Raw genomic sequence first — 13,403 nt, 5'->3', positions numbered from 1 at the left:
GCATCTAACTTTTAATTTTATAAAATGGAAATGGTAGAAACACTAATATTGAAGTTTCCTCTGAATTTTATATTTTGTAATATATCACAAAATCAAAGATGGTTGAGGATAGTGGAAAGGTGTAGGGTATTTTTGGAATAAAAGAAAAAAGTTAAGATATGTAAAATATTTTCGAAATAAATGAAACTAGTGGAGAGGTGGAGGAACACTTGGAGAGGTGGAGGGAGTAACACCCTACCAGAGAATGGATGCCCATATGTTCACCTTCTTATTAAAGTAAAATATAAACTGTGTGACACGGTTTTTTTTAGCCAAATTTCATTTATACAAAAAGATGCTAAAAGAGTCTGTAATACCATAATCACATACCATTTATGATTTTGATTTTTTTCATTGCTGCTACACGTTTTAGTATATTTACTTTTTAAAGTTATGAATTGATTAAAATATTTGTTACTACACGTTTTGCTATATTTACTTGTTAAAATTATGAATTACTTAAAAAATATTTGTGCAGTAAATATCTTCCTTTGATATCATAGTCTTGTAATATCACTTGCCCCGTTTTGCCAAAAATAAAATCTATTGTTCCTTCAATAAGACACTTCACAAAAAAATGTTTACCACACACAACATATAAAGTGTCTTGATATCCCAACACCTCACAGTTGTAAAATGCAGAGAAATGTCCTGTTAGCCTAAGGCAACGGCTTGATGTTTTGAAGATCCTGCTATATTCTGGAAAGTGATGTTACTCGACAAAAATTGTCCAAGTGTCAACAACTGCATAACCAAAACAAGATTACTTTTAAAATTGTTTATTTTCTTTCTAGAAAGATATTGAACCATGGAAAGTCACATTTAAATAAATTAAAACTAGAGATATAACTAGACATGATAAACTCACCTACAGTTTTAGTGTCCAAGGTACTGTAACCTTCAAGCTTGTTTTTGGTTCCCGTAATGATAGTTATGCCTTTTTCATCCCCAACCAAAAAAATATTAGTCTTGTTAGAAGGAAATATCATATTCTCTTGAAATATGTCCGCTTTAATTTTTATAATAATTCTCGTAGAACTCAACACCGAAGTAGCTGCTATGGCTTTAGAAATGGTAGTGAAATTACCACTATCATCTAAAGCCACAACCACATCATATTTCAAAACCTCCAAATCTTTTTTATCCACCAACAACTCTCGATCCCACTTTGGACTATTACTAACATTGACAATGATCAATAAGGTAACTAACACTAAGATCGAGTTCTTCATGGCTAGAAACAAAAATGCAGCTTGTTAATTGGATTGGAGATATAGCAGCGCAAATAAAGAGAAAAGTTAATGAAAAGCCAAATTGGTAAAAGAAAATTGGTAAAACAAGGAGGTTGTTCTTCACTCACGGAAAAAAGTGTAATCACATAAAAATCAAATAGTGAAATGTTAATGCTAAATATTAGAATGAGTGGAATAGACATAACTTCATAAAAACATAAACAAAATTCAGAAAACAAAATGTTCAAAAGTTAGTAAGTGCATTTATTTGCAAAATAAATACAAAAATAAGAACGATCAAGGTTCATACACATTATAAAAACGAGAATAAACAACACTTGCACTTGCACCATACAAAACTCTAAAAAAATCATAAACACCAAAAAAATGGTAAATGAAACCATGGAAGCTAAATAAACCGGCCAAAAACAAAAAAAAAAAATGTAACTTCTTAACTGGAGATACAGCAACTCAAACTCAAATACTATAATAATTCTTAGAAGAATTGTCTTGTACTTTACACTGAAATGCCAAACTTGATTCTATTTTCTAGGTTTTAGTGTATGTGTCTCCTATGTTAACATATTTATAGATGTGGAAGAAAATCTTGAAAGAATGAAAATATTACCAAAAATTTTGATGTCAAATCATTAAACTAAAATCATTCATTGCTTCTTGAAGCACAACTCCCATATATAGCTGAAAACGTGTTAATTAATGTTACCAAATGTATAAACAATGAATCTTATAAAAAATAATAGATATTCTAACATATTTTCTTGTTTATTTCAATTCTATGTAACTTTATATTAACACGAAACCATACCTACTTTGCAAACTCATGTCTTTAGGAATTTCTTTTGATACACAAGCTTTGATAAGTGTATGAATGTGTTTAACTATGGGAAATCTAATAAAAAATGCATTTTTACTACTTAATGATTAAGTGATTAGTTTCGTTATAGTGCTGCTTTAAGATTTTTAGGAGTTTTCTGAGCACTTAATTAAAATTATAAGAGTGCTTAAAATTCTAAAAAATTTGAGTTAATGTTGGCGAATTTTTGGATTAATAAAATTCAATTCTTTTAAGTAATGTTTAAATATTATTTTAGATTAAGAAAATATCTGTGTGAATTTTGAGACATTTACAGAGAAAAGACTGGTCACTGAAAAGTCTAAAATTTGAAAGTAATTACTGCATGCTGAGATGTTGTAATTTTATATATTGTTTCATATTCAAATAAAATTTATTTATTTATTTTTGTTCAAGAATTTGATTTTAAGAATCATCTTAAACAGAATCATGAGTTTCCGTGTTTGGATTAAATCGCTTTCACTCTTGACTAAATTTTTTTATCTGTAAAACTATATTTAGAACATTAGAATGCATGTTTTTAAAATTGTAAACTAAAATATATATTTTTAAAAATTCAAGGAATCAAAACAAAAATCATAAACTAAATACATATTTCAAAAATTTAATTTAATATGATTGGAAAGAAGTAAAATATTTAATATGATAAAAAAAGAAAGTTGTAATATTGAGTATATAGTTATATCTAAAAAAAGAAAGTTGTAAGATTATTTTATGATCAATGCTAAAAGATCATTTTTGACTAAGTGTCATTTTACTAGTTATGAGATTGGTTTTTCGATACAACTATTGGTGATCTAAATTAATAGAACACGTTTTACTAGTTATTAGGATGATTTTTTGATAATAAAATACACTAAAAATTTTGCAACAATAATGATATATATCAATGACCTTTGATGGATTATAGTCCCAAAATCAGCACAATTTCTCTTCTTCCCAAACCAATAAAGGAAGATATCTACTACACAAAGATTTTTTCAGCAATTCATAAGTAAATATAGCAAAACGTATATATATATATATATATATATATATATATATATATATATATATATATATATAAAAGTGTTTTACTATATTTACTTGTTAAAATTATGAATTCTTTACAAAATCTTTCTTTGTTGTTGAAAAGTCTTTCTTGGTTGGTATGTGAAGTTCAGAAATTTTGTTTATTTTAGAATTATAATCCATCAAATGTCATTTATATTTATCATTGTTGCAGCAAAATTTTTAGTATATTTTATTATAAAAAAATCATCCTAATAACTAATAAAATATACTCTATTAATTTAGACCACAAATAGTTTATCGAAAAACCATCCTAATAGCTAATAAAATGACACTTAGTCAAAGATGATCTTTTAGCATTGATCATAAAATAATTTTACAATTTCTTTTTTTAGATATAACTATATACTCAATATTACAACTTTCTTTTTTTTATCATATTAAATATTTTAATTCTTTCCAATCATATTAAATTAAATTTTTGAAATATGTATTTAATTTATGATTTTTGTTTTGATTCCTTGAATTTTTAAAAGTATATATTTTAGTTTATAATTTTAAAAACATGCATACTAATATTCTAAACATAATTTTATAGATAAAAAAATTTAGTCAAGAGTGAAAGTGATTTAATCCAAACATGACAACTCATGATTCTATTTAAGACCATTCTTAAAATCAAACTCTTGAACAAAAATAAATAAATATAATTTATTTAAATATGAAACAATATATAAAATAACAACGTCTCATCAAACATTAATCACTTTCAAATGTTAGACTTTTCGGTTACCAGTCTTTTCTCTACAAATGTCTCAAAACTCACATAGATATTTTTTTAATCTAAAATAATATTTCAACATTACTTAAAAGAATTGAATTTTATTAATCCAAAAATTCGTCAACATTAACCGAAACTTTTTAGAATTTTAAACACTCTTATAATTTTAATTAAGTACTTAGAAAACTCCTAACAATCTTAAAGCAGCACTATAACGAACCGAATCACTTAATCATTAATTAGTAAAGATGCATTTTTTATTAGATTTTCATAATCAAACACATTCATACACTTATCAAAGCTTGTGCATCAAAAGAAAGCCCTAAAGACATAAGTTTGCAAATTAGGTTTGATTTCGTATTAATATAAAGTTACATAAAATTGAAATAAACAAAAAATATGTTAGAATACCTGTTATTTTTGGTAAGAGTCATTGTTTATACATTTAATAACATTAATTAACACGTTTTCAGCTATACATATGGGAGTTGCGCTTCAAGAAGCAATGCAATGATTTTAGTTTGATGATTTGACATCAAGATTTTCGATAATATTTTCATTCTTTCAAGATTTTCTTCCACATCTATAAATATGTTAACATATGAGACACATACACAAAAACCTACAAATCAGAATCAAGTTTTGCATTTCAATGTAAAGTATAGGACAATTCTTATAAGAATTATTATATTTGAGTTTGAGTTGTTATATCTCCAGTTAAGAAGTTACATTTTTTGTTTCTGACCAGTTTATTTCGCTTCTATTGTTTCATTTACCATTTTTTCGGTGTTTATGATTTTTTTAGAGTTTTGTATGGTGCAAGTATTGCTTATTCTCGTTTTTATTATGTGTACAAACCTACGAACCTTTTATTATGTGTACAAACCTACGAACCTTGATTGTTCTTATTTTTGTATTTATTTTGCAAATAAATGCACTTATTGACTTTTGAACATTTTGTTTTCTGAATTTTGCTTATGTTTTTCTTAAGTTATGTCTATTCCACTCATTCTAATATTTAGAATTAACATTTCACTATTTGATACGATCGTTTTTATGTGTTTACACTCTTTTCTGTGAGTGAAGAACCTCCTTGTTTTACCAATTTTTTTTTATCAATTTGACTTTTCATTAACTTTCTTCCTTATTTGCCCTGCTATATCTCCAATTAACAAGCTGCATATTTGTTTCTAGTCATGAAGAACTCGATCTTAGTGTTGGTTACCTTATTGATTATTGCCAATGCTAGTAATCGTCCAAAGTGAGATCGAGAGTTATTGGAGGATAAAAAAGATTTGAAAGTCTTGAAGTATGATATGGTTGTAGCTTTAGATGGTAGTGATAATTTCACTACCATTTCTAAAGTCATAGAAGCAACTCCTGTGTTGAGTTCTAGGAGAATTATTATAAAAATAAAAACGAACATATTTCAAGAATATATGATATTTCCTTCTAACAAAACTAATATCTTTTTGGTTGGGGATGGAAAAGGCATAACTATCATTACAGGAACCAAAAACAAGCATGAAAGTTACAGTACCTTGGACACTACAACTACCTTGGACACTAACTGTAGGTGAGTTTATCATGTCTAGTTATATTTCTAGTTTTAATTTATTTAAACGTGATTTTCCATAATTCAATATGTTTCTAGAAAGAAAATAAACAATTTTAAAATTAATCTTGTTTTGGTGATGCAGTTGTTAACACTTATGGACAATTTCTAACTAGTAACATCACTTTCTAGAATACAACAGAACCTTCAAAACATCAAGTTGATGCCTTAGCGCTAACAAGACACTTCTCTACATTTTATAATTGTGAGGTGTTATGATATCAAGACACTTTATATATTATGCAAGATAAACATTTTTTTGTAAAGTGTCTTATTGAAAGAACAATAGATTTTATTTTTGACAAAACGGGAGAAGTTGTATTACAAGACTGTGATATCAAAGGAAAATATCTACTGCACAAATATTTTTTAAGCAATTCATAATTTTAACAAGTAAATATAGCATAACGTGTAATAACAAATATTTTAATCAATTCATAATTTTAAAAAGTATATATAGTAAAACGTGTAGCAACAATGAGAAAAATCATAATCATATATGATATTATAGACTCTTTTAGCATCTTTTTATATAAATGAAATTTGGCTAAAAAAAAAACCGTGCCACACAGTTAATATTTTACTTTAATAAGGTGAACACACGGGCACCCATTCTCAGGTAAGAGCTTCTCGACGATCCCTACCACCACAATCCAGACTATCTGTTAACTAATTTCATAAGGAAAAAAAAAAAGGAAATTCGGTTCAAATTTTTCAATTTTTATAGGCCTAACAAATTTCTGGAGAAAAAAATCAAGTCAACAAAAAGTCACAATAGTTAACTAACATAAAAAAAATTGTAGATGAAACGTTGAATTAAACACTTTTTAATTGAAATTCCCCTTCCCATGGAATTGAAATCCTCCAAATTTCCAAACTTTGACTGAAGATAATGTTTAATTATCAGTTTTAAAGATTCAACAAACATTAATAATTAATAAATCAAAACTATACAATTTGTCTTTTGTCTTAGACAAAATACAAAAATTGCACCAAAAATGGTATTATCTAATATTTAAATGCATAAAACAAGAACAATATCTACACAAAAAACTCATCGTTCACCCTAACTCAATAAAACAAAGACAAGGAAACACCAATTTAAAACATTTTTTCAGAAAATATACCAAAACAGTATTTAATTAACCTTTCACGAACAAAATTTTAAAAAACCTTTCAAATTTCAACTTTAATGACTGACAATACACATTTCAAGATACTTGCGTAATTATAAAACCATTAAAAAAATTAATCCTTGAACTTGTAAAACACGACATTGAATCACAGTACAGAGTTGATAGAAATACTGTAATTATGAAGCATAGGTTACTCAAGCTTTGATAAGTATATAAATGTGTTTGATTATGAAAAATCTAATAACACAAAAAATACAACTTACTACTTAATAATTAAGTGACTCGTTTCATTATAATGCTCCTTTAAGAGTTTTTTAGATGCTTAATTAAAATTATAAGAATACTTAAAAATTCTAAAAAATTTAGGTTAATATTGACGAATTTTTAGATTAATAAAATTCAATTAAATATTATTTTACATTAAAAAAATATTTATTTGAGTTTTGAGACATTTACAAAGAAAAGACTGGTATACTAAAAAGTCTAACATTTGAAAATGATTACTACATGCTAAGATGTTGTAATCTTATATATTGTTTCAGATTTAAATAATATTTATTTATTTATTTTTGTTCAAAATTTTAATTTTAAGAATCCTCTTAAGTAGACCACCCAACCTACCACTTCCACTCCCTTTAATCTTGTATTGAAAAACTTCAAGAACATTTGAATAACAATCCTCAACTATTTTTGATGGCACGTCACCACTGACAGAACACATTTGACAACAAATCCACACATCAGTATTTTGTGGTACTTTGTGGTAGTGTACTTTGTTTTGGTTTTGTTTTGGTTTTGTACTTTGTGGTAGTGATATATATGTTGAACATGTTTGTGTTTCTGTCTTCTCACTCCTTTGAGCAAGGTTGAACGCGTTTCACTAAGTCAGAGGGAGAGCTAGAGTCTTCCTACGGTGCTGGAGAAAGTGTGCTGAAGTATGAGTTTGGGAGTGGCCAGGTTCGTATTCCATGTTGCCTCCAACATGAAGAGTTAAGGGTACATGTTGGAACATGGAAAACACTGGGAAACCAGTGAGGGTTGTTAGTAAGAGAACCTAAGGACTCTCGGCTTATGGTTATTAATTAGGTGAGAAAATTGAGGATGGGCATGTTGGGTTCTTGGTGAGGAAGTCCTTGAGGGTGGGAGTTATGCTTCATAGGCTATAAGGTTGGGGAGTATTCACATGAGTATGGGAGTGGGGAGTAGTTTAGTGATGATGAATGGGAAGGAGAAATGTAGGAGTTATTAGGTGAGCATTAGAGAGGGATATGAGAGTCTCATTGGTGAACGAAAGAGAAAGAAAATGCTGTAAAAGGAGGTGGTGCAGGTTTCTAACCACTTGGGGAGAGGAAAGAATTATCGAAGAGGATGGTGAGTTTTCAGTCAGTAAAAAGAAAAAAAAAAATATTTCATAAAGATATAGGAGAGAGAAAGGTAGACCTTGTAGAGAAAGGAGAGGAGAGAAAAGAAAAAGGAACATGATATTTTGACACCAATTTTTGACATTATTTTGACACTGCACACGTGTCAAAATATGGTTGGACAGTTTCAAATTAAAAAAAACTGAAATAGGAGCATATTAAGAAGAAAAAACCAAAGTTTCTTTTTCTAATTTGAAATCGTCCAATCATATTTTAACACGTGTGCAGTATCAATAGTGTCAAAAAAATTGGTGTCAAAATGTTATTTTCATAACCACATCACGGCGGAATTAACTCTGTTTCTGCACATTTAATGGAATACAATTTATACCATATTAGAACCAAACAAAGACATTTTTAAAAGTGAGTATTAAGCATTAAAAAACCCTCTGAATATAAGAACCAAATAAGCAATCAAACCTGAAATATATCATGTATCCTACAAAACTTAAGATTGAACAGAATTTATTATTCTTATTTAAGACTGAGATTACTCATATTACATTTTAGTTTTTAGTATTAATCAATATCTAACATTTTATAGGATTATTAATTATGTTATATTATATTTATTTAATAATTTTTAGATTCTCGTCATTCTATAAAAAAGTTTATACATTGATTGCGTGACGAAGTTTGTGTCAGGTAGTAAATAAGTTTGTCTTTGTATCATAAAGTGAGGATAATATTTAATACTATTTGTGATAAAGTAGCAACACTCTCGCACTCAAAAGTCGTACAAATGGAAAAATCTTATTTCAGACACAAACAAAATGTCCTTTCTCCTATTCATAATATCAGCTAGTTGAGATTGTGTAGTAGGTTTTCCACAACTATGACATTTGAAAATGTTTTACTACACGTTTTTTTTCACCATTAATGTTATTATCTATGATTGAGGTATATGATTATTTATTTCCTCTTTTTACTATTTTTTGTGAGAGTAAAATTTTCAAAATAATATTTTTTGTTTCTTCTGTGTAGTTTTCTCATTTTATTATTATTTTTTTAAAATATACACATTTAGAAAAATTACATTACTTTTATATATTCAATTTTGCCACCTTCTTTTCAATTTTATTAATCATGTCTTATCATCTCTTATATTTAAGGGTGGTAGTTAATATTTTTTTTATAAATTTTGTTCATCTTTTTATTTTTATCTCAATTATAAAAAATAGAAGTTATAATTATTACGATTACAAGTTTATCTAATATATTTAAAATTATAATATTTTCATCTAAAACGTAAATGTTGGAAATGTTTTTATTAAATTTAATTTTGCTTTCAAATTCTCTTTATTTATTTATCATTTTCCATAAGATCTCTATATTTTTTTTCATGCAATCCAATTATAAATATGACATATTTCACAATTCCTTTCATGTGTATTAGTGTCATTCTGACTCCCCGTCATATATAGTCATTTATACCTTCTTTGATTACTTTTGTTGAGAATTTTTTTTTTCTTTTTTTCTCTATCTTCGCCATCGCTATGCAGTTTAGAAGCATATTCATGATACACTTGCATAAAAGTGAAGTATACAGAGATAATAATAAAAAAAAAAAGAGTCAACAGTTAAAAAAGAAGTTGTGCAAGTTGTTAAAAAAAACATTTTCGTTTCTACAAACAACTTAGGACTAAATTCGAAAGCTGATGTCAAAAAACTACAGTTTATCTTAATTTTTTCTTAAAATTTTTAAATAAAACTGATCATAAATCATTTAATGGAAAGCTATGTTGATGTCATTTTGTCATAATTAACATAGATAGATGGTTGATTCAATAACAGTAATCATGTTTAATTGTCTAACAAATGACAATATTGCAAAGTAATCATGCTTCTTTATTACATTTTTCTTCAAATTCTTTAGCAAGAACATAATTTCATACAGGAAGATTATTCATCACTTTTGAAAACATGAATTTTTAAAAATACAATTCTCTTTGAAGCCAACATTGGTTTGAAAATTATTTCTCTTAATAATTTGAAAATTACTTTGCCGCATGTTTTGGTATATGGATTTGAGTTTAAATAAATATAGTTGTTAAAGTTATGAATTTTGATAACATTAATGAGAATTTGTATATTAAAGATGTTATACAAATTCATAACTTTAATAAGTATATTTATTTAAACTCAAATTCATAATATTTATTTAAACTCAAATTCATATACCAAAATGAGTAAAAAAAGTAATTTTCTAAGGAGTAATTTCAAATTAACAAGAGAAGCAAAGATGCATGAAATATTTTGATTAAAATAAATGAAATCTAACGACGATGACAACCAAGGCTAGCTTCAAAGAAGATTGTATTTTTAAAATTAATATTTTCAAAAACTATAAATAATCTCCCTACATGAAACTGTGTTCTTGCTACTAAAGAATTTGAAGAAAAATACAGTAAAGAAGCAAGGTTACTTTAAGGTGTTTCCATATGTTAGACAATTAAACATTGCTACTGTTATTGAATCAACCATTTATGTTATGCTAACTATGAGATAAGTTAAATTTACTCTTTTATTGATATATAGTTTTCCATTAGATGATTTATGATCAATGTTATTTAAAAATTTTAAGAAAAATTAAGGTAAACACTACCCCCATCCCTAGAATGATAGAAAACAGCAATATTAGTTTTACCTGTCTCCCTCGTCCCTTGCCTTCAAAAGCACCTTCAATAGTTCCAGGAAGATCGAGTAACTGAATTTCAGTATCATTATAGTTTATAATCCCAGGAATGCAGGTCAGAGTTGTGAACTCATAAGATGCAACTTCAAAGTGTGTGCCCGATATCATTGTCAAAAGAGTAGACTTCCCCACACTGGAGTATGTAAAGGCAAAAAATGGAATGGGTTAGCACTAAGCAGTTTATAACTAACCGAAATAAAGTGTAAGCAGATGCCTAAAACACGTATACACCCATCCAAATTACAATCATTCAAGGAAATGTAGCCCAATGCCAACCATAATCAACTAGATAATGGTAGTAAATAAAATAAAATACATCAATTAGTAAAACTAAAGGCAAAGGGATATTTTAGAAGGAAAACCTTGGAAATCCAATCAGTGCAACACGTCCATGGCCAAATTTTGTAACTTCAAATCCTTCTCCGCCTCCACTAGAACCCTATCACAGAATTTGATAATAAGATAGTATACCACACTTACAAAAATATTTACCAAGGAATTGCAAGCTTTGGCAGACACAACCATACACTTAGGTATTTCGAAATACATAAATAAGAGATTCACTAACCAGATCCCAAGCAAACCATTCACTAACCAGGTTCCAAGTACAATATTAGTTATCATAGATCACAGTTGGTTAACATTGGAAGGAAGGGTACGTTTGAGTAAACTTTTTTATAAACACTTGTAGGAGAAGAAACTAAAAAGGAAAAACGTAATAAATATCTTCATAGGCTCAAAACTTATGCAAAACGTAATCTGTAGAAACTCTCTCATATTAGCTTCTCCAAAAGTCTTATTATTAACTTATACATAGGCAAATTTTAACTTATGGAGAAGTTTATTTCATTTATTAAGGAAATAATATATACAGACAGACCTAAAGAGGATTACAGAACAAGATCTCCTAAAGAAAGAAAATGGAAAAGCATAAAAAAAAAACGAACTGAAGCAAAAAATTGAAAAGGACGAATTGCTTAGTAATTGATATGATAAATTTTTCTTTAGAATGAAAATATCTGAAAATTATTAAATAAATATAATATAACATAGTTAATGATTCTATAAAATGTTAGATACTACATAATACTTAAAACTAAAATGAATGCTCTCGCTTAAATAAAGTATTCAGAGAACAGTAGCACCGAGACATACACGATGATGGGTAGAAAAACCTAAAAGAATAACAAAAATAGACAAGGAAGCAACAAAAACAACAAAGAAAGTATTATGGGATATTGGGATATTGTAGAAACTAACAGAGATTCCAACCGCAACTTCTTATTAGCCTTCTTGTCCTTCCTTCTATCCTTCTGTCAGCCAAATCTCACTGTTGACTTTTTTCCAAATCACTTTCCATTTACTTCCATTTGGAAGGTTCATGTACAAAGGATTGGGTAAGTCACCACCATATTTTGCAGTGAATGCATTTGGTATTTTCTGGAAAAGTAAATTGGTGGTTAGTGTGTAATAATGTTCATAAATCTCTATTAATTAGACATATAGATATAAAGGAAGTGTTTTTACCGATTTTAATCGGTGAAAAATGCTCAGATCGAAGAAGGAGAAGGTTTAACCGATTCACATCGGTGAAAGGAAGGGTTTTTTCTTCAGAAATGGTGTTTTTGGTTCGCTTAGGTTTTTGTTTAGGAGGAATTTTGATGTAAACAGAAAACCAAACAGAATCAGTTTATACATTTCATATAAAAGGTTGTAAATCTTAGAGATGCATTTAATCAGAAAATTTTCAGTCTCAATACCTTGTGTGTGTGCCTTCCTTTGCTCTCTTGGTGTTCATCATCTTCATCATCTCTCCAGTGAGGAGTGTCCTGGAGGCTAGGAAGTTTTTCTCTGGCTTCTCTCTAGAAAGATCAGAGTGTGTGTTGCATATTTTCTCTCTTACCATGCTTTGAAGATTGGTTTTAAGAATAGTTTGGTAGAAACTGATAGGAATGTCAGCAATGGCTTTCATGCCTGTAGTTGGAATAAAACGGTAGAAACTAATAGAGTATTAAAAGGAACAAAACCTAGGAATGAGGAAGAAGAATGTATTGCAGAGAATTTATAAAAACAAAAATGAAGAAATCTTACTTGAAACACTGAAACAGAATCAACCTTTCTTCTCGTCCTCCTCCGCAATAGTCATGTTGCTTCTGGGACAATAAATTCGTACAAATTGAAAAATATTGTTTTAATTTAAGATATTATTAATATAGGATTTCATAATTTTATCACTTTTGTTTTCAATTTTTTTAAAAAATTATCTATATTAATTTTAATATCAATTTTCAATGCCTATTGAATATAACTTAAATATGTTTTTTTAGCTTAACCAATATAAAAACATACAAGTAACCACTGTTTTAAATTAATTGTGATCACCAAAGTTTCTAAAAATGATATGGGATGGTGGAGGGTTGCATCCGAATTTAGTTATTAATTATGATTAAACAACAGAAAGGATACAGATAATTTCATAATTATAGAGAACATAAAATCTACCTAAGCTTATAATTGTCAACCACATTGCAGAAAGAATCATCATACCTGCAGTTACAGCATGCAGTAGTCACTTTCAAATATCAAACTTTTCACTATC

At 27.8% G+C, this 13,403-nt stretch overlaps 1 protein-coding gene and 1 long non-coding RNA gene across 7 annotated transcripts; both read right to left on the bottom strand.

Moving 5' to 3' along the window:
• Positions 1-411: 411 nt before the first annotated feature.
• On the bottom strand, positions 412-1,371 carry LOC111241196 (putative pectinesterase/pectinesterase inhibitor 22). Its single transcript, XM_022778114.1, has 2 exons — positions 908-1,371; positions 412-783 (listed from the first exon to the last, which is right to left on the bottom strand). Exons 1-2 carry the CDS (start codon positions 1,269-1,271, stop codon positions 752-754), a joined length of 396 nt encoding a protein of 131 aa, XP_022633835.1. The 5' UTR covers positions 1,272-1,371; the 3' UTR covers positions 412-751.
• Positions 1,372-5,976: 4,605 nt separating this feature from the next.
• LOC106754952 lies at positions 5,977-12,961 on the bottom strand. 6 transcript variants are annotated; one of them, XR_002667025.1, is made up of 6 exons: positions 12,896-12,961; positions 12,565-12,778; positions 12,065-12,244; positions 11,167-11,243; positions 10,757-10,937; positions 5,977-6,221 (listed from the first exon to the last, which is right to left on the bottom strand). It is a non-coding gene; the product is annotated as an uncharacterized LOC106754952 (long non-coding RNA). The 6 variants fall into 6 exon arrangements; XR_002667026.1 differs by having other exon boundaries at positions 5,977-6,192; XR_002667028.1 differs by lacking the exon at positions 5,977-6,221 and adding an exon at positions 12,332-12,437 and having other exon boundaries at positions 10,307-10,937.
• Between the last annotated feature and the right edge of the window lie 442 nt (positions 12,962-13,403).

This window comes from Vigna radiata, unplaced genomic scaffold (genome assembly GCF_000741045.1).
Source record: "Vigna radiata var. radiata cultivar VC1973A unplaced genomic scaffold, Vradiata_ver6 scaffold_307, whole genome shotgun sequence".
Taxonomy (NCBI): domain Eukaryota; kingdom Viridiplantae; phylum Streptophyta; class Magnoliopsida; order Fabales; family Fabaceae; genus Vigna; species Vigna radiata.
Note: the sequence above shows the minus strand (reverse complement) of the source record. Positions and strands in the feature narration are given on the sequence as shown.

Coding starts and splice junctions, on each gene's coding strand:
- LOC111241196 (XM_022778114.1), bottom strand. CDS start 1,271: ATGAAGAACTCGATCTTAGTGTTAGTTACCTTATTGATCATTGTCAAT. Junction 784..907: donor CTTGGACACTAAAACTGTAG/GTGAGTTTATCA, acceptor TTGGTTATGCAG/TTGTTGACACTTGGACAATT.